Source organism: Onychostoma macrolepis, chromosome 04, assembly GCF_012432095.1.
Source record: "Onychostoma macrolepis isolate SWU-2019 chromosome 04, ASM1243209v1, whole genome shotgun sequence".
NCBI classification, from domain to species: domain Eukaryota; kingdom Metazoa; phylum Chordata; class Actinopteri; order Cypriniformes; family Cyprinidae; genus Onychostoma; species Onychostoma macrolepis.
The window spans coordinates 8,077,076-8,098,209 of NC_081158.1; the positions used below are offsets into that span (position 1 = coordinate 8,077,076).

Below are 21,134 nucleotides of genomic sequence, written 5' to 3' on the forward strand. Positions count from 1 at the left end.
GTCACAAATCCCTCTGTTAACACTTTACCTGTTGCTTCTGTTGTTCTCTGTGAAAGCTTCTTGAGATATTTCAGTGACAAAATTACAAACTTAAGACTTTGCGTCTGCCCCACTTTAACTGTAACTGTCTCTCCAATCATGTCATCTGCCTCTGCCATTTTTGATGCTTTTGAACCTATCAATCTTCAGGAATTGAAGGAGGTGATTAGCAAGCTTAAACCTTCATTCTGTTCTAGTGATATCATTCACCCGAGATTTTTAAAATTAATTACAAATTCGATTGGGCCAGGTCTGGTGTCTCTTATTAATAAGTGTCTCCTAACTGGCTCTGTCCCTGCAGATCTTAAAGTCGCTACGGTCACTCCTCTGCTCAAGAAGCCTTCACTGGATTCCTCTGTCCTAAAAAATTTTCGGCCAATTTCTGTCTTGCCTTTCATTTCAAAGGTTTTGGAGAAAATTGTGCTGAATCAACTTCAAAGTTTTCTGTCAAGTAATTGTATTCATGAGGTTTTTCAATCTGGTTTTAAGTCTGCTCACAGCACTGAGTCTGCCCTGTTGAGAGTGTTAAATGATATTTACCTCTCTACTGATTCTGGAGACTCTGTGGTTCTTATCCTTTTAGATTTATCGGCCGCTTTTGATACTGTAGACCACTCCTCACTGTTATCCAGATTGGAGTCTTGGGTAGGTCTAAAAGCTAACGTCCTGAAATGGTTTCAATCCTACCTGTCTGACAGAAAGTTTTTAGTGAAGCTGGGTAATTTTACTTCTTCTTCTGCACCTCTGACCTGTGGCCTTCCACAAGGCTCTATCTTATCTCCTTCTCTATTTTCTCTTTACATCCTACCTCTGGGCTCAATTCTACGTAAACATGGTATGTCTTTTCACTTCTATGCAGATGATACTCAAATCTATCTACCAATCAAAAAAAACAATTCCACTGCGATTACCTCTCTTCTGCAATGTTTAGAGGAGGTAAAATCATGGCTAGCCCAAAATTTCCTCTTCCTAAATGAAGACAAGACCGAGGTAATTGTTTTTGGCCCAAATGAAAACTCTCAGTGTATAAGCCCTGAGTTAGAAAGTTTATCCGTTTTTAGATCCTCACGGGTGCGGAACCTAGGAGTTCTTGTTGACCAGCATTTAAAATTTGATAAACATATTTCTTCTGTTATTGGATCCAGTTTTTATCAGCTTCGTTTACTGTCCAAAATTAAACATTTTCTCACTCCGAAAACTCTCGAAATGGCTGTTCACGCTTTTGTTACATCTCGTCTAGATTACTGCAACTCTTTATATTGCGGTATATCTAAGTCTCAAATTGCGTCTTCAGCTTGTTCAAAATGCTGCCAGACTTCTTTTAAAGTGTCGTAAACATGAGCACATCACTCCAGTTCTTAAATCCCTACACTGGTTACCGGTCTGTCAGAGAATAGACTTTAAAATTCTCCTCTATGTATATAAATCCCTACACAATCTAGCCCCTGTCTACCTCTCTGAACTTCTTCATCTATACTCTCCGTCAAGAAGCCTACGATCCTGTGACCAGGCTTTGTTGGTAGTCCCTCACGTTAGGCTTAAGCGTAGAGGTGAGTGTGCTTTTGCAGTGGCAGGGCCTCGACTTTGGAATACCCTGCCTCTAGAGATTAAATTGGCCCCTTCTCTGTCTGTTTTTAAGTCTCTGCTAAAAACGTATTTATTTTCCTTAGTGTATTGACTACTGTGCTATGGCCAGTTTTAATTTTTAAATTGTTGTATTAAATTCTGTCGGGTTGTTTTCTGTGTATGTGGTAGGCTTTAATCTTGCTTTTCTGTAAAGCACTTTGGTCAGCCTGGTGGCTGTTGTAAATGTGCTATACAAATAAAATGAACTTGAACTTGAACTTGAACCTGTCACACTCTGAAATGTAATATTGGTTTGGGTAAGAGCTTATTAGAAAATAAATAACTTGAATTTTTATATTAAGTAAAGCATGATCTCATAAACTGTGGATACATTTTTAATGTGTGATGAGAACCTTTTCGATATTTAAAAAAAATGTGTGGTGATGGAAATGACGGGATGGTGATGGATATGACATGTTGTTGTGGAAATGACTATGAATTAACGTGAATGTAGAGAAACAGAGATATTTATTAGAAAAAGTCTTAAACTCATCACACTCATTAAACTCAATTCACAAAGTCATTAAACATAGCAATTGTACTTTGTAACCATAAATGTAATTTCCAGCACAGAGGCAGTGTGGTGGAAATGACATTTCTGTAGTTTTTTTGTGAAAAAATGGAAGATAGCTTCACTGATTAGCTTTGAATTAATACTTAGCATTTCATGTATGCAAAATACTCTTATTTAACTTAAAAGTTTTGTAAAAACACCCTTGAAGGTACAGCATGTTTGGAAATGACGTAGAATAAATATATTAACTGATCAAGCAGTAAATACCTTGATTTTTCTTCCATTTGTTGTTGATGAAAATTTTAATTTCCTCCATGTCCATGTGCTCTGATGTCACTGAACATTTCCATAGAAACCACCCAAACAATCTTTCACACAAACTTTTTAAAGGGACATTACAGCGTTGTGGTGGAAATGACACCAATACTGTGTGACAGCTATATATTGTATAAAAAGTAATATTGATAGTGGTCTCACATTAAATACTATAATGTATTTTAATTATTTTACTAGTGCTTAATTCAGGTACATTAATAGTTACCAGATAAGTCATATTTTTAAACTGTATTTTCATTGTTGAAGTTTAAAAGTCGGTGTGCGACAAGGAGAAAATAGTGATTTTGACACCTATAAGGAGGTTAAAAAATATGAAAAAATCATAATAGAAAGGTAGTAAAAAGTTTTAAAGGTGTTTTTATGACAAAGAAAGAGGAATTTGTCCAAAATTATATGTATTTTTAAAAATATGACCAAAGAACATAAAAGTGCCCATAGTCTAAGAATCACCCATATATACTTACAAAAACCAATTCACATGCACAAAATAAGAATATATATTCATAAAATACATTTCACAAATGCAATACACAATTCACAGATGTACAACTGTGTACAAAAATTGAGTGTATCATGGACTGTGAATGTGTGAATTGCCTTGGATGTGTGTGTGTATTTTTGAGACTTTCCTGGCAGTGAACTCCTTCCACGTGGGACACACATACTCTTTAGCCAATCAGATTTGAGCCTGTCAGTCAACCAATCATAACCCGCCCTGGGCGTGCCTACCTGGATGTTACGTCATCAGCGCGAGACCACAGTTCGAGTCACGGTTCAACAGAGGTTTGTGCAGTTGATCATTTCATTTCAGTTAACTAGCCAAGTAAAGGTGTATTGTTTTATTTTTAAAAGTAGCTCTTAAAAATATTAACGCAAATACTGTTGTTTTTTCCTCTGGTGATTTGTATTTGTTGTCATTGTACGCTACTTTCCGTGTCCTAAAACATGGCGGCGGCGACTACCCAGAATGCAACGCGCAGTGACGTATATTCCCATTCTCTATAGTCATAATTAACGACTCTATATTTAGTTGATGTACCATATCATATTAATCCTAGAATGTGCTTTAGCAGTATTCATTTATAAAAAATACATACTTTTTAGACCATATAGTGATTTCCACAATCAGGCTACTGTTAATATTCTGAGTGAAACATTAGGACCTGTTTATGTTAGGGATGCAAGATATTATCGGACTGATATCGGAATCGGCCGATAATGGCTTTAAATGTAAATATCTTTTACATTTTATCGCTTATTTATATTTATTTTCAAAGCTTTAATGTACTTTCAAAAAACCTTCATTATTGTTTATTTAATTCTAACAAATAAGTTCTTGTTAAAAACTAACCAAAATTAAAAATATTTTGCTAAAAATATTATATCATTTCTGCACAGGAGAGACTTGGTGTTGTTTCCAAACAAAAGGAAATATATCGGCATCGGCCAAAATTAGTTGAAAAATATTGGCTTATCAGATATCGGCAAAAATCCGATATCGTGTATCCCTAGTTTATGTGATTTGGGTCTGCAACTTTTCATTTAGATTCATCTTCACATGGTTCAGTAAATATGTCAGTTAGTTATTGAAAACAAGCAAATCATTGTCAAGTAGGTTTATTGTCAGACTGTAGTTGTGACAAAAAGCTGCAAGAAATTTCAAAGAGAATCACAGTTCAAATTAAACTTTATTGATGTCTAACTATAATTTCAATTAAGTAAATTTTATTTATAGAGAACATTAAATTCAGCTTACACTGACCAAAGTGCTATACAAAACAATCATAAAATACAGTAAAGTATAAAATAAAATACAAATTAAAATCCAAGATAACAATACTAATCCATAAATTAAAAACCAGTAAAGGGAGAGCTTCCGGTTATGGCGAGGTGCTAAGAGGTCGCAACTTTTTGGCTCTGCTGCTAGTTTGTAATTAATCCTACAATACCAACCAGAATAGTATTTAAAGTCAAACAACAAGAACATAAGATAACAGGGAATTAAAATGTCACGTAAGGGTGGCAAAAAAGACAAGAAAAAGGCAAGAAACAAAGATGAATATTCCGAGGGTGAGGAAACCAGCGACGCCATGGCGGTTGCGGAAGATGGCCCTGACGAAGGAGATGACGAAGAAGTAACTTCGGGTGAAAAAAATAACCAGGATATTATGAAAGCCATAATGTCCTTGAAAAGTGGACTTTATAAGAAAATCGATGGTGTGCAAATAACAATTACGGAGGTAAGAAAGGAGATACAGGAATGCACAGGGCGTATAGCACAAGCAGAACAACGTATTTCTGATGCTGAAGACAACGTTAATGGGCTAATGTCCAAAGTGAGCACGTTGGAAAATACCGTCAAAACTCTTTCAAATAAAGTCGAAGATTTGGAATGCAGATGCCGACGGAACAACGTCAGACTGGTCGGTCTAAAAAGAAAAAGCAGAGGGCCATGACACTGTTGCATTTCTGGAGAAGTGGATACCGGAGGCTTTAGGAATGGAATCGCGAGAGAACTTTGTAATTGAGCGGGCTCACAGAATCGGCACTCCAGCATACGACTCATGCAAGACACGCCCAAGGACATTGATTATGAAGTTCTTGAACTTTAAAGACAAGGAGCGGGTACTAAGGGCAGCCAGAACCAAGGGGAATGTTCTGTACAACAACGAACAGGTCCGTTTTCATCCAGACCTCTCCGCTGGTATACACAAGATGCAACGCGACTACGATGAGGTGCGTAGAAGGCTGCGAGACAAGGGCATCCTTAAGCACAGAATAATCTTTCCAGCACGGCTCCTGCTGACACACGGGGAAAGATCCTACACCTTCCAAACTCCGGCTGAAGCAGACAAATTTGTCCAGTCTCTCTGAAGTATCAAGGTGAACTTACAGATGGAAAAGACTAACTACTCAACCAGGAAAACGTAACGACATTATTGGTTAATTCATTTTATATCATTTTCACGTAGAGAATGTGACAATTCTTTTAGCTTATTATTTAACGTTAAATATTACTACATATTGTTTTCTTTTAAGTTCTCATGGCCAAATATGTGTTCATTTTCATGGTTACAATAATTAAAAACGGACATAGGGTGGAAGGGGAAAACATGGCCATGAATCACATTTATAAGGGACGTTCAACCCATAAGGCACGGCCAACAGTATTATTTGATACTTCTTTTATACGATCCACCCTTCAGCTCAGGCCTAAGATAGGCCTGCTGGTTATTATTGGTTATTGGTGCCTGAATGTTCCAATGTAATTAACCCTTTAACGGTTATGTTTACAAATGTTGCTTAGTTCTAATCTTTAACTATTGGTAAGGTTGTACTTGGTAATAGCAGAGACAGCTAAAGAGAAGGAAATAATTAAAAGCAAGAGACAGAAGGCTCTTTGTGTGTGGACCCATATCGGTCATAAGCCATTTTCCCTTTTCTTCTTGCTATATATGGGTGTATTTCCATCAAAATATCTTATTGTATTAAAATAAATCTTAAAGATACATTATATAACTAATGTCTAGTAGTTTGAAGGTGAAATTTACCTCATGGAACTGTAGGGGTTTAAATAAAATTACAAAGGTTAAGCAAGTGATGAATAGGATAAAATTCTTGCAATCAAAAATATTTTTTTTTGCAAGAAACTCATTTATTGAGTGGGGATATTTCTAAAATAAAAAGAAGATGGCAGGGTCAGGTGTTGTCTGCTCCGTATACCACTCATGCTAGAGGGGTTATGATATTAATTCATAAATCTGTCCCACTACAAATTAAAAATATAATTAAGGACCCTGCAGGTAGATATATCATAGTTCAGGGTATGCTATTACTTGAAAATATAAATCTGATAAATGTATATGGTCCTAATGAAGATGACCCTAAATTCTATAACAATCTGTTTCTGACTGTCTCAAATCTCCCTGGGCAATATATAATAGCTGGTGATTTTAATTGTACATTAGATCATCAGGTTTAGATAATACTCATACTAGATCGAGGAAGACAATAAACAGTTTTATTAAAGAATTAAATTTGTGGGATATATGGAGACATAGTAAACCTAATGCAGTAGAATACTGTGTTACTCCAGCACTTATAAAACGTACTCACGTATAGACTATTTTTGGTCTCAGCACAACTTGTTTCAAAAATTGATGACTGTTACTATAGTAGTATAGTAATATCGGATCATGCAGCTGTATCACTTATTTATACAGAAACTAAACTAGTGTGTAATTCACTGAAATGGCGCCTTCAACCAGGATGGCTTACAGACCCCACGTTTATAGAATATTTAGATAAGCAAATTGACATGTATTTTGCATGTAACACTTCTCAAACATCAGTTAGCATAAGATGGGAGGCATTTAAAGCCTTTATCAGAGGTCAAATAATTAGTTTTATCAGCTCAAAGAAAAAGAGAACAATAACTGAAATGAAGACATTAGATGAGAAAATAAAAAAACTTGAAACAGATCTTTACAATAATAAATCTAAATCTATAGATGCAAATGCACAATTACTCCTACTTAGATCACAATACAATGAACTGTCAGCTAACAAAGCAGCAATTCATTTATTGAAACTTAAACAATCCTACTATGACCAGGGGGAAAAACCTGGGAAACTTTTAGCATGGCGAATTAAACAACAACAAACAGAAAGATCTATTAATTACATTGAAGATCCAAGCGGTAGAACCATAGTAGATCCCACAGAAATTAATGAGGCCTTTAAGGTATTTTATGAGAAACTGTATACCTCTGAGGGTACTCCCAGACTCGATAAGCAGACACAATTTCTAAATAACCTTAATATTCCCAAAATGAAAGTAAAGCATTAGATGGAGAATTAACAGAGACAGAAATTGCAGAAGCAATTAACTCTATGCAAGCTGGAAAAGCGCCTGGGCCAGATGGCATACCTATAGATATTTATACAAAATTTCAATCCAAATTAATTTTACCCCTTTTGGAGATGTTCCAGGAGTCTTTCAGGAATGGTCTTCTCCCTACATCCATAAGGAATGCCCTAATAACTTTTCTTCCAAAATCGAGAAAACCGAATACTAAATGTGAAAATATGCGCCCAATTAGCCTTTTAAATTCAGATACAAAAATACTTAGCAAAGTTCTTGCAAGAAGATTGGAGTGTTTACTCCCTCGGTGGTGGGAGAGGACCAAAATGGATTTATTCAAGGAAGACAGGGCTTTCATAATGTCAGACGAGTGCTCAATATTTTGCATAGTCAGAGAGGGGCGAAAGACACGGCTTTACTCTCTCTTGATGCAGAGAAGGCCTTCGACCGTGTCGAATGGCACTACCTATTTGAGGTGCTCACACGCTTTGGCTTTGGTGATACATTTTGTAAATGGGTTAGATTACTTTGTACTGGGCTCACCGCGGAAGTTTTGACCAATAATGTGGTCTCTAAATCTTTTAGTATCTCTAGGAGTTGCCCACAAGGGAGTCCTCTTTCACCTTTATTATTTATCCTTGCAATAGAACCATTCGCCATAGCGGTGAGGGCGCATAATGATATTTATGGAATCCGAGAGAGTTATCTGAAACATAAAATAGCATTATTTGCAGACGGCATTATTTTGTTATTTTGAAAAATTTGAGTAGATCTGTCCCTGCACTCCTGGATCTCATTGAAACTTTTGGAAAAATATCTGGATATAAAGTTAATCACTCCAAATCATCTATAATGTTATTTAATGAATCAGAGAGGAAAAATAACCAAGATTATGCTTCTATCTTCAATTCAACAGATCATTTTACATATTTGGGTATAAAAATTGTTCATGAGGTGAATAAGATTGCTCAAATAAATTATGACCCAATTTTGGAAGCAACTACCTCATCAGTAGAACGCTGGACATCTTTACCCATCTCAATTATTGGTAGGATAAATATCCTAAAAATGAATATACTCCCAAAATTTCTCTATTTGTTTCAAAATATTCCCCTCCCTCGTCTTTGTTTGCTAGAATTAAGAAATTGTTTACTAACTTTATTTGGCAAAATAAACGTCCCAGGCTACGTCTACGTTTATTATACCTGCCATTTGATCGAGGAGGACTTAAATGTCCAAACATCCAGTGGTATTATTGGGCAACCCAATTGCGTACAATAATGTTTTATTTTTCATCTAAAAACCTTCCTGCTTGGATGGAGTTGGAAGCATGTTCTATTAAACCAAAATTACCATTGCACTTATACCTGTATTCGGCAGATCGCAAATACTTAAGAAAAAACACAGACAACCCTATTGTATTGAACATGATTAATATTTGGTTTGATTCTTGTAAATATTTGAACATAAACCCCTCCTGGTCACGTTTCAGTCCTATTTGGGGGAATGCTAATTTTAAACCAGGGAAATGCGATGCAGGATTTCGGATATGGGTTGAAAAAGGGTTAAGGAAAGTGCAAGACATGTACAATGAGGATGAAGTATATATGTCCTTTGCAGAAATATCCAAATATGGCATTCCGAAGACCCATTTTTTTCAAATATCTTCAACTTAGAAGCTTTATATCCTCATCTCAAAATCATTCATTAGATATTCCTGTCATCTCCCCATTAGAGGCCGCAATCACAGGTCACTGTTATGATAAAGGTTTAATTTCCTCTTTGTATGAATTGTTTGTATCTGGGTCCAACGAATCTTCAGAATCTAAACTAAGATTATGGAAAGAAGATATAAATGATGAAATATCTCTAGAGGATTGGAATGAGGCATGCAAGAAGGCTCAGATACAGACAGTCAACAGTAGTTTGAAACTCATACAATATAAATGGCTGATGCGAACATTTATATTGTTATATATATATATATAACAGGAGTTATATAACATATATAACTCCTGTTATGTTGCACAAGTTTAATGATAATATTCCTGATACCTGTATAAAGTGTAATGAGGCAAGAGGTACACTGTACCACTGTATATGGGAATCCGAGAGAGTTATCTGAAACATAAAATAGCATTATTTGCAGACGGCATTATTTTGTTATTTTGAAAAATTTGAGTAGATCTGTCCCTGCACTCCTGGATCTCATTGAAACTTTTGGAAAAATATCTGGATATAAAGTTAATCACTCCAAATCATCTATAATGTTATTTAATGAATCAGAGAGGAAAAATAACCAAGATTATGCTTCTATCTTCAATTCAACAGATCATTTTACATATTTGGGTATAAAAATTGTTCATGAGGTGAATAAGATTGCTCAAATAAATTATGACCCAATTTTGGAAGCAACTACCTCATCAGTAGAACGCTGGACATCTTTACCCATCTCAATTATTGGTAGGATAAATATCCTAAAAATGAATATACTCCCAAAATTTCTCTATTTGTTTCAAAATATTCCCCTCCCTCGTCTTTGTTTGCTAGAATTAAGAAATTGTTTACTAACTTTATTTGGCAAAATAAACGTCCCAGGCTACGTCTACGTTTATTATACCTGCCATTTGATCGAGGAGGACTTAAATGTCCAAACATCCAGTGGTATTATTGGGCAACCCAATTGCGTACAATAATGTTTTATTTTTCATCTAAAAACCTTCCTGCTTGGATGGAGTTGGAAGCATGTTCTATTAAACCAAAATTACCATTGCACTTATACCTGTATTCGCAGATCGCAAATACTTAAGAAAAAACACAGACAACCCTATTGTATTGAACATGATTAATATTTGGTTTGATTCTTGTAAATATTTGAACATAAACCCCTCCTGGTCACGTTTCAGTCCTATTTGGGGAATGCTAATTTTAAACCAGGAAATGCGATGCAGGATTTCGGATATGGGTTGAAAAAGGGTTAAGGAAAGTGCAAGACATGTACAATGAGGATGAAGTATATATGTCCTTTGCAGAAATATCCAAATATGGCATTCCGAAGACCCATTTTTTCAAATATCTTCAACTTAGAAGCTTTATATCCTCATCTCAAAATCATTCATTAGATATTCCTGTCATCTCCCATTAGAGGCCGCAATCACAGGTCACTGTTATGATAAAGGTTTAATTTCCTCTTTGTATGAATTGTTTGTATCTGGGTCCAACGAATCTTCAGAATCTAAACTAAGATTATGGAAAGAAGATATAAATGATGAAATATCTCTAGAGGATTGGAATGAGGCATGCAAGAAGGCTCAGATACAGACAGTCAACAGTAGTTTGAAACTCATACAATATAAATGGCTGATGCGAACATTTATATTGTTATATATGTTATATAACAGGAGTTATATAACATATATAACTCCTGTTATGTTGCACAAGTTTAATGATAATATTCCTGATACCTGTATAAAGTGTAATGAGGCAAGAGGTACACTGTACCACTGTATATGGGAATGTGAGAAAGTGAAACCTTTTTGGCAAGATATAATTGATATGATTGACCAAATTCTATCAAAGAAATTACCACTGGATCCTAAGCTTTTTATTCTGGGTATATATCCTATCAGTCCTATCTTACAAAGCAAAGAGGTCAGATTAATTGAAATGTGTATTTTACAAGCCAAACGAATAATTGCTCTTAATTGGAAAAATATCAATGAGCCAAGAGTTGGAAAGTGGATCAAAGAAATGGCGTCAAACATGTCAATGGAAAAGATCACATATATTGTCAAAAGAAACAAAACATGTTTGAAGATGTCTGGAGACCTTTACTAATTTCTTAGGCATAATGTTAATGTTGATAGCCTGCTACAACAAGATTTGAGGGAGTAGGGTAATATCATGATCTACTTTACAAACTTGGGAAACACTCTTTACTCGATTTAGATATCTTTAAAATTTTAATTTAAAATTTTTTTTTTTTTAAATGTTTTTATTTTTATTTAAATTATCTTATGTATTTACTTATTTATTGTTATTATTTAATTTTTCCCTTCTTTTGTTCGGGGATGGGGTGCTGGGAGGGAGAATAGGGTGTAAAATGTTTGCTGTGGTTACAGGTTTGTTACTTATTGTGTAATCTGCTGTAATATGCAAACTGAAAATAGTAATAAATATATTGTTAAAAAGAAAAAAAAAAAAAAACCAGGAAAGGCCTTCAAGTCTAGACTTGAAAACCGAAATAGACGGAGCACTCTTAATGTCAGGTGGCAACTGATACCGTGGAGCAGCTACTGCAAAGGCTCTGTCACCTTTAAACTTAAGTCGTGACCGTGAATACTGGAACTGTTTGTATGGACGTTTATATTATATCAGTGTATTAATGATATTATTACAGTCCGTAGAAACATCACTGTTGTTCTACATGCATATTTTAGTTTAGTTCTTAAGATGCAACAAAGTTTGACTGAACATTCAAAACAAAGTGAATTTAAATGAAAGGTTGTAATATTACAATGTATTTTTTTTTTTTATTTAACTTAATTTTATTTATTTATTTTACAAAATAACCTAATTAAAGTGTCATTAAAATAAAAACAGGTAAAATTACTGAACACAAGATTTAATGTTTAACAGACATATTTAGATGTTCAAAATGCACTAAGAGTACTGGAACAATGCTGTTTGTATGGACATTTATATTATATCAGTGTATTACTGATATTATAGTTCATAGAAACATCTCATCATTTTTCATATGCATATTTTACTGTACAGTAGACCTTAAGATGTGACAAAGTTTGACTGAACAAACAAAAAGTTCCATTTAATATGAACGTTGTAATATTACAATGGTTATTTTATTGTTTATTTGACTTGCTTTTAGTTTTTTTAATTATTTTATTTAACAGAATAACCTAATTAAAGGGTTATTCAAATAAAAAACAGGTAAAATTACTAAACACAAGACATGATATTCAACAGACATATTTAGATGTTCAAAATCCACTATATACATAAATATGTATCATAATGAGTCATTTAAAAATACTCTTCTCACAGATCCATTTAGATGAATAATCACATGGATAATCAGCCCATCCTGGTGAGCGATTTACAGCACAGTCTTCCTCTTTTCCCTGGAAGCTATTCGGTTCTCCAGGCTGCCAGAACCTGCATCAACAGATCAGCATTAGATGTTCAGAGCTGCTTTCTGTGTGATATGATACTGACTGTGAGAATCATTTATTAAATAATAATCAGTTCAGTTCAGTGATTTCTCACCTAAAGGTCACATCGCTGCCATCAACCCATTTCCATCTGCCCTCCACATCTCTGTCGGTCAGACCAATCCAGACTAAATCACCACCAGAAATGTTCTTCACAAAATCCTGAGAAGTGAAACAATAACACAGTTTATAAAATGAGCACAGACCCATTTCAGCACATTATCTTTCATTTAAAACTAAACACCACAATTACACACACACACACACACACACACACACACACACACACACACACACACACTGACTTGTTCCTCTGTGTTGTTTATGATGATCAGATCTGCTCTTCTGTCTGTACAGTATCTTCTGCTCTCAGTCCAGCTCTTCTTCTCAGAGGAAATTAAGTAAAGACTGGATTGATGGCACTTCCATCCACCTGTAAACACAGATAAGCCATCCCTTGTGAAAATAAATATACTATAATGTATTTTAAATAATTATTTTTTCATGCTTAATATACTACAAATACATTTACTTATATACATCTAAATACATGTACTTAATAATAAACCCTGTAATTGTACTAAACTGGTATTCTCAACCCTAAAACAGGCAACATGTACCACAAGATACTCTTTAGTCTCTTGTAGGAGGCACGAGGAAGAATTTTTCATCCAATACTACTATCATTATCATAGTTGAGGTTGTTTGGAGTATGGAGTCACATCACTTGGTTAAAATTTTCTGAGCTTGTTTTGTCAGTTTGACCTAAAGCCAACATCAGTTTGTCATAGCACATAATGTACATGCATATGCACATATACACTTTATACAGTATGTATAACTGATGAATTTTACAAAGTTATGCATCTGAACTGAATCAATACTCAACTGACTTGAGCTGTAGAATCACACCATTGACTTTGTTAGAGCTGCTTTACAGCAGAATGTGAATATGATGCTATTGTGAAGCTGCTGTGAAACAATCTATACTGTATAAAGCACTTTAAAAATAAAGTTGACTTTCTGACTTGGATTGTATGCATGTTCAGGATAGATAGACAGAAAGAAAAAAAAATATATAGTGCTGCCAAACGATTAATCACATTCAAAATAAAAGTTTTTGTTTACATAATATATGTATGTGTACTGTGTATATTTATTATGTACAAATATTTGGAAAATATTTACATGTATACCCATTTATATTTATATTCTTATATAAATATATCATATCTGTTTGTATTTATACATAATATATGTGTGTATACTCTGTATATTTATTATGTAAACAAACTTTTATTTTGGATGTGATTAATTGTTTGGCAGCACTAATACCGTATTGTCCCCAATATAAGACGACCCTGATTATAAGACGACCCCCCTTTTTCCAGATGTACCTTTTGGAAAAAGGCTTTTTGAAAACCAAATCTTGTTTTCTTGTTTGTTTGTTTGTTTTTCTCTTTGTAAAACACATTTTTTTCTTAAATTATTTTCAAATTGCATATTTTTCCTATTTTAATTTTTGTTTTGAAAGTATGGTAAATACTGGTAAAATGTACCAACAATGACATTGAAAAATATACACTTTTTGATATACCATAAAAATAACAGGTAGCCCATCTGATTTATATAACATTTAGGCTATCCATCTCATAGTAGCCAACCAAAATTTTATTAACAGTAGAAGTGAAATCTTATTGTAGTCTTCAAATCTGGGTACTGTCTTATGTTTTAAAATCACTTACAGAGGAAGTTTGGTCACATCAGGCTAACATGACAGTCACGACTTTACATTACATATTTCATGGCACACTCGTTATATTTTTTTTTTGGCGCCACCTATTGTTGTGGGTGTATTACTGACATGTCAAAGTCTAGACCCCGAATAAAGACGACAGCGTTTTTTCAGATGTATTTCCAAGAAAAAAATATCGTCTTATATTCGGGACATGTTTCTAATGTTTGTTTATTTTACAGTATTTCTGAATGAAATGATAAAATGTTTCTTATACATCAATCGACTTGTAACACCAATGCAACTCATCTGTGTGTCATAAAGTGCTCATGAAAAATAAGGAAGAGACGGTACAAGAATAGAACTGCCATCTGTGTACAAGTATACATACAGAACAGTAGTGAGTGTCAATTTACTGAAAAAAAATACAAAAAATACAAAGCTTCATTTGTCATACACATATTATGCGGCCCCTCACTTGGTGTGGAAAAGTTGATGTGGCCCTCGAGTCAAAAAGTTTGCCCACCCCAGAGTTAGAGGGTCAAATAAATAATGGAAGATGGAAGACATGTGTTTTTAGCCAATACTTGATGGCTAAGGGCTTAGGACTTGGATTGAGTTGGGCAGGTCATTCCACCAGGAGGGAACATTTAATGTAAGAGTCGGTGAAAGTGATTTTGTGCCACTTTGGGATGACACAATAAAGTGACGTTCACTTGCAGAACGCAAGCTTCTAGAGGGCACATAAGTCTGAAGTAATAAATTTAGGTAAAGGGGTGCAGAGCCAGAGGTGGTTTTGTAGGCAAACATCAATGCCTTGAATTTTATGCGAGCAGCTATTGGTAGCCAGTGCAAATTGATAAATAGAGATGTGAAGTGCATTCTTTTCGACTCATTAAAAATTAATCTTGCTGCCGTGTTCTGGATTAATTGTAAAGGTTTGATGGAACTGGCTGGAAGACCTGCCAAGAGAGCATTACAATAGTCCAGCCTGGACAGAACAAGAGGTTGAACAAGGAGTTGTGAAGCATGTTCCGAAAGAAAGGGCCTGATCTTCTTGTTGTTGAATAAAGCAAATCTGCAGGACCAGGCAGTTTTAGCAATGTGGTCCAAGGAGTTATGGTTGATGAGCCTAACTGGATGGTGAAATTGTGATGAAACGATGGGTTTGATGGAACCACAAGCAGTTCTGTCTTGGCAAGGTTGAGTTGAAGGTGATGGTCCTTCATCCAGCAAGAAATGTCTGTTAGACATGCTGAGATGCAGGTAGCTATCGTCACATCATCAGGATGGAATGAGAGGTAGAGTTGAGTGTCATCACCATAGCAGTGATATAAAAAGCCATGTTTCTGAATGACAGAACTTAGTGATGCCATGCAGACAGAGAAGAGAAGTGGTCCAAGAACTGAGCCCTGAGGCACCCCAGTAGTTAGATGTTGCGAAATGGACACCTCACCTCTCCAAGAAACCTTGAAGGACCTACAGTATCTGAAAGGTAAGACTTAAACCACCACTGGAGTGCGGTATATATATATATATATATATATATATATATATACATACACACACATTATATATTTATGCATATTCAGTGTGTGTGTGTTACATAAATAATCTTTTTGTATTCTATTTGTTTTCTTTTTATTTATTATACAATTAACAAAAGCAAAAATGCCTCTAACACTAACTTGCTCTATTCTTTTTTGTATTTTATCTGTTTTCTATTTATTTATTTATTATATAATTTAAAAAAAACTTGCTACGTGTACTGCATTAGGCTAATTGAGACTTGTCATAGCACTTGTGTATCATTGCTCTTTTGTTGATTTTCAAGTCAAATCACCTTTATTTATATAGCGCTTTTAACAATACAGATTGTGTCAAAGCACTTAACAGTATCAAATTGGAGGATAGAGTGTCAGTAATGTATAATGATGAGATTAAACACTCAATTTTCAGTTAAAGGCATTTCATTATTGAATTCAGAGATGTCATTGTCTAGCTCAGTTTAGTTTAAATAGTATCTGTGCAATCAAATCGGCGATAATCGCTAGAAATTAAGTGTCCCCAACTGAGCAAGCCAGAGGCGACAGCGGCAAGGAACCAAAACTCCCTCTGTGACAGAATGGAGAAAAAAAAACCTTGGGAGAAACCAGGTTTTCATTCCAGGAAACCATTCTTGGGAGAATTTTGATTGATTTCATTTGTCGCTTTGGATAAAAACGTCTGCTAAATGACTAAATGTAAATGTGTGTATGTGTGTGTGTGTGTGTGTGTGTGTGTATATATATATATATATATATGTATATAGTATACACACACACACACCGAATATGCATATAAGCCAAGCCAGAAAGTCAGCTTTATTTATAAAGTGCTTTGTACAATATAGATCAAATTTAAACACAAATGTCTTTCTAAAAAAATGAGTTTTGATTACTAAGTGAACAAATTATGTATGTTTTTTCAGACATGATCACTGTGTGTAGGTCATCAGTAAATGAGTGTGGCATTAAAATGGCAGTGTTTCCCAAATGAAACAAAAGAGCTGTTTCTGTTACGGGGCTGACAAGACGTGAGACGTACGGATCCATATGCAGACTTTATTAGGCAGAGACGTGGTCGTACAGGCAGGGTCAAACAATGGCAAACAGGTATAATATGGACGAGACAAAGAGTAGCCAAAGACAAGCATGGGTCGACGATCGGCAAACAGTATCCAAAGGGGTGAGACAGGAGAGGTAGCGATAGTCCAGGCAAGGGAAAACAATCCGAACAAAGGCAGGGCTGGGCAAGGCAAGACTAGGAAAACTAACGGAGCTCTGTAGGGCAGCGATAATGCATGCAATACTCGGCAACGAGGGAGAGAATGTCCAGGGTTGAAATAGTGTGTGTGATTAGTGATGCTGTGTGATCAGGTGTGCGTGTGATTGGTGCAATGAGTGATTGGTGACAGCTGTGATCAGTGTTGGATGATGGGAATTGGTGTCCATGTGATGTGTGGTGTGAAAGTCCATGTGGTGAGCGGGTGACCTCTAGTGGTGAGTGACCGGGAGTGCAGACCAGATTCGTGACAGATAGTTTCAAATGATGTGTGTAATGTAGAGAACTCTGTTTAGAGTTTTGCAAAAAGTTTGTTTTACAATATCAAACTGAGTTTAAAGCATGTAATGTGCTTGTAGTTTTGCAGACTTGGTCTAAAGATTAGGTATATGAGTGAATGGTTTCAATAAGTGGGCCTCAAGTATTACGTTTAGTGTCTATGAAATTTTAAACCTGAAGAAATGTACATTGTGCACAAGTAGTACTCAAAATAAAGTTTAATTATAATTTTTATACCAGTAAGTCTCAGTGTTTGCTCATCTGCAATACGTCTATAGGACATTTCCTATCAGACATTTATTAGATGTCTTTAAAATGCTTATGATTTAGAATGTATGTAAAACTGACATCTTAAAGGTGGCTATCAGATGTTTGTACACAGCAGATGCTTTCCAGATCAAGATTTAACAGACATCTTGCAAACATACGCATACTATCTGGGTGGATGATCAGTAATGTTAATAGATTTGAACTATACTTCATATGAAATAAATTACTTATTACTATGGCATAAACTAAATTTGAATCCAAACAAAATTAAAAAGGTAATTTATGTTAGTTGCACTAGTAGTTTATATTGTTGTTGTTTATAGTATTAATTAACGTATAATAACTGACAGTATACTGTATTGTGTGTTCATATTCTTATGTGGCCCTGGACCCATACATTGTATGGGTCAAAATTATTGATTTTTTTTTTATGCCAAAAATCATTAGGACATTAAGTAAAGATCATGTTCCATGAAGGTATTTTGTAAATTTCCTACTGTAAATATATCAAAACTTCATTTTTGATTGGTAATATTGCTAAGAACTTCATTTGGACAACTTTAAAGATGATTTTCAGATAGTTGTATCTCGGCCAAATATTGTCCTATCATAACAAACTTATTTATTAAGCTTTCAGATGATGTATAAATCTCAATTTAGAAAAACTGACCCTTGTGACTGGTTTTGTGGTCCAAGGTCACATATATGAATATGTTCATATTCATGCTTTTCATCTACTGCACGATCTCTTTACTGTAATGAAAATAAACATTTCTTAGAGCTTACTGCTGAATTTCACTATATCTGCACTGTATCTCTATTTATGCTGTATACTGCAACAGACATTGACCTGCAAAATGATTCATATTGTTGTTGTTTCACAATAGGAGGTTTTTGTAAGAGTGTTTTTAATTGATTTCACTAATGTACTCTCAGCAGTGAAGTTGTCTTTGTATTTGTCAGGTTTGTGTGTCATCTAAAGCCAAAGATTAGAATCTGATCAAAGAGAATGTTTTTGACAAAAATATTTGATTTTGACCTGGAAGTTTGAGGTTTGTATAAATTGATGTGTAGTTCTGAGATTATGTTTATAGTTGTGAGAAAATGGTGAATTGTTTCATGAGTTGTGTGTTGGCGATCAAGAAAAACTAATGAAATGCTTATAAAGCCACTTGGTGCAATGTCTAATTTAACTATATACTCATCCACTACATAAATAATTTTGATAATTTAAGTTATTATATTAATTACAATAGATTCAGTACAGTCCACTTTAAAATCTGAGTCTGCTGTAAAGCAAGTTACCGTTTAGACTGAAGAACTGGCAAACACCAGCAGAAAACTTCCGATGATAATTTTTTTCTGATTTCAACTGGTCTCTCTCTTCTGTGAGGTTCATGTTGTTGGTTAGTAGCTGATTTCTCTCTTGAGTGAAGGTGACACACAGCACTATGACTGCGGTCAGCAGAAGAACACACACCAGCACCAAACACACCACAGCTGCTCTGGAGCTCCTGATCTTCACACCATCACTTCCTGAAGATGATATATATGATGTTAGTCTCTTCACTTCCTCATTTGACATGGCTCACATCAACTGAAAACATGCCAACTGTTTTCAATTTTACTATTTGTCAAATGTTTATTAGTGTAGTTTGTGTATTTTTGTTTTAAGAGTAAATGCAGGAGAATGGTTTACTAAAAAATGTTTTTGGATTATTTAGGTCCTCCAAGATGCACTGTATATCCTTTATTTCTTCATATTTCTCTATTTTTTCTCATCTACAATACGTCTATAGGACGTTTCCTATCAGATGTCAAACAGAGGTTTATTATATGTTTATGATTAAGAATGTATGTAAAACTGACATCTTAAAGACGTCTGTCAGATGTTTGAAGATTTAACAGACATCTTGCGAACATACGCGTACTATCTGAGTGGATGACCTGGAGGTGAGTAAATAATCAGAAAATGTTGATTTTGGGGTGAACTATTCCTTTAATCTTACCTGTGTGTTGAGGTTTTCGTGTTGTTGTTGTTGTTGTTGTTGTTGTGTTGAAGTCCTCTGTGTTTTTCTTATGTTTCATGTCTCTTACAGCCTCTGCACTGATGTAGATATCAACAGTCCTTTCTATTCGGTCTTCTGAGTCCATTATTGAACCTTTATTCATACCGTCATTCACAATTCCAGACTTTTATTTTTTGGTGCACTTGAAATGGTTACAGTCATTTATCTATGAAACATAATTGTAAAGTGTTAAAAAATATATAAATATATATTGTTGATTAATCTCAGTACCTGTGGGCTCAGAATTTACCTCTAACAACACCCACATGTTCTTAGACAATTTGTTTTTTGTTTATATTCTCAGCATATTTTCATCTCTACTATTGGACAGCTTCAGTGTCCACAGACTAACCCTAGTTTCTCTCCTGTAGTAGACAGTGTTGTGTTCCTCATCTGTGTTTGTGCGGCCAGTATTTATGCAGAAAGGAACTGTTTGTGTGGAAATATTTCAAGTATTTATGTAAAAAGGAACTTCAACTCATTGCAGAAGGATGTCAAATCTGTTTCAGCAATGTGGATTGTGTTCATTTAAATGAGGTTCAAATGCATGTATTCATTTTAACAGTTGGTATTGTAAAGTTTTTGGAAATGTTTAGGTTGTTGCTGTTACATCAAAAGTCCAGTCAGCTGATCAGTTTATAGTTGAAGCAGTTGTCTTTTTTTTTTTAGAAGGTGTTTTTTTTTTTTGCCAATTACAGAAACTGAAAAGAGAACTCTTAAAGAGTTCACATAGTCATAGGTATGGAAGCGGATTAGACTCAATAATAATTCACGCAAAAAACATGACGCATGCATATACCAATTCACGTGCATGAAACCATAGACTGTATAAAGTGTGAAACCCAATCCACGTGCACGAAAAAAAAATGTATTCACAAAAACAAATTCACATGCACAAAATAAGAAAATACATTCATGAAATACATTTCACAAATGCAAAACACAATTCACAGATGTACAACTGTGTACAAAAATTATGAATGTTTAAAATTCACGAGTGTATGTGTGAATCGCCTTGGATTTGAGTGTGTATGTTTGAGACTTTCCTGGCAGTGAGCTCCTCCCACGTGGGACGCTCATACTCTTTAGCCAATCAGATTTGAGCCCGTCAGTCGACTAATCATAACCCGCTGTGGGTGTGCCTACCCGGATGTTGTGTCATCACCACAGTTCGAGTCACGGTTCAACAGAGGTTTGTGCAGTTGATGTTTGATTTTAGATCATATATCTGTTTTTACTACAGAGATTATAGCAATATATCTAGCTCTTCAGTGGATAGAAGAAGTACAACCAATAAGATCAGTAATTTGCACTGAAATTGCATATATTAATAACTGTGAAAACTAAA

General features: G+C 34.8%; 1 protein-coding gene across 2 annotated transcripts; it reads right to left on the bottom strand.

The window, feature by feature from the left end:
- Positions 1–12,180: 12,180 nt before the first annotated feature.
- On the bottom strand, positions 12,181–20,447 carry LOC131538816 (C-type lectin domain family 4 member E-like). Of its 2 annotated transcripts, XM_058772955.1 has the most exons (6): positions 20,037–20,446; positions 19,727–19,952; positions 19,023–19,253; positions 12,916–13,043; positions 12,666–12,772; positions 12,181–12,554 (listed from the first exon to the last, which is right to left on the bottom strand). In XM_058772955.1, exons 2-6 carry the CDS (start codon positions 19,887–19,889, stop codon positions 12,419–12,421), a joined length of 765 nt encoding a protein of 254 aa, XP_058628938.1. In that variant the 5' UTR covers positions 19,890–19,952; positions 20,037–20,446; the 3' UTR covers positions 12,181–12,418. The 2 variants fall into 2 exon arrangements, with proteins under 2 accessions (XP_058628938.1, XP_058628939.1); XM_058772956.1 differs by having other exon boundaries at positions 19,727–20,447.
- Between the last annotated feature and the right edge of the window lie 687 nt (positions 20,448–21,134).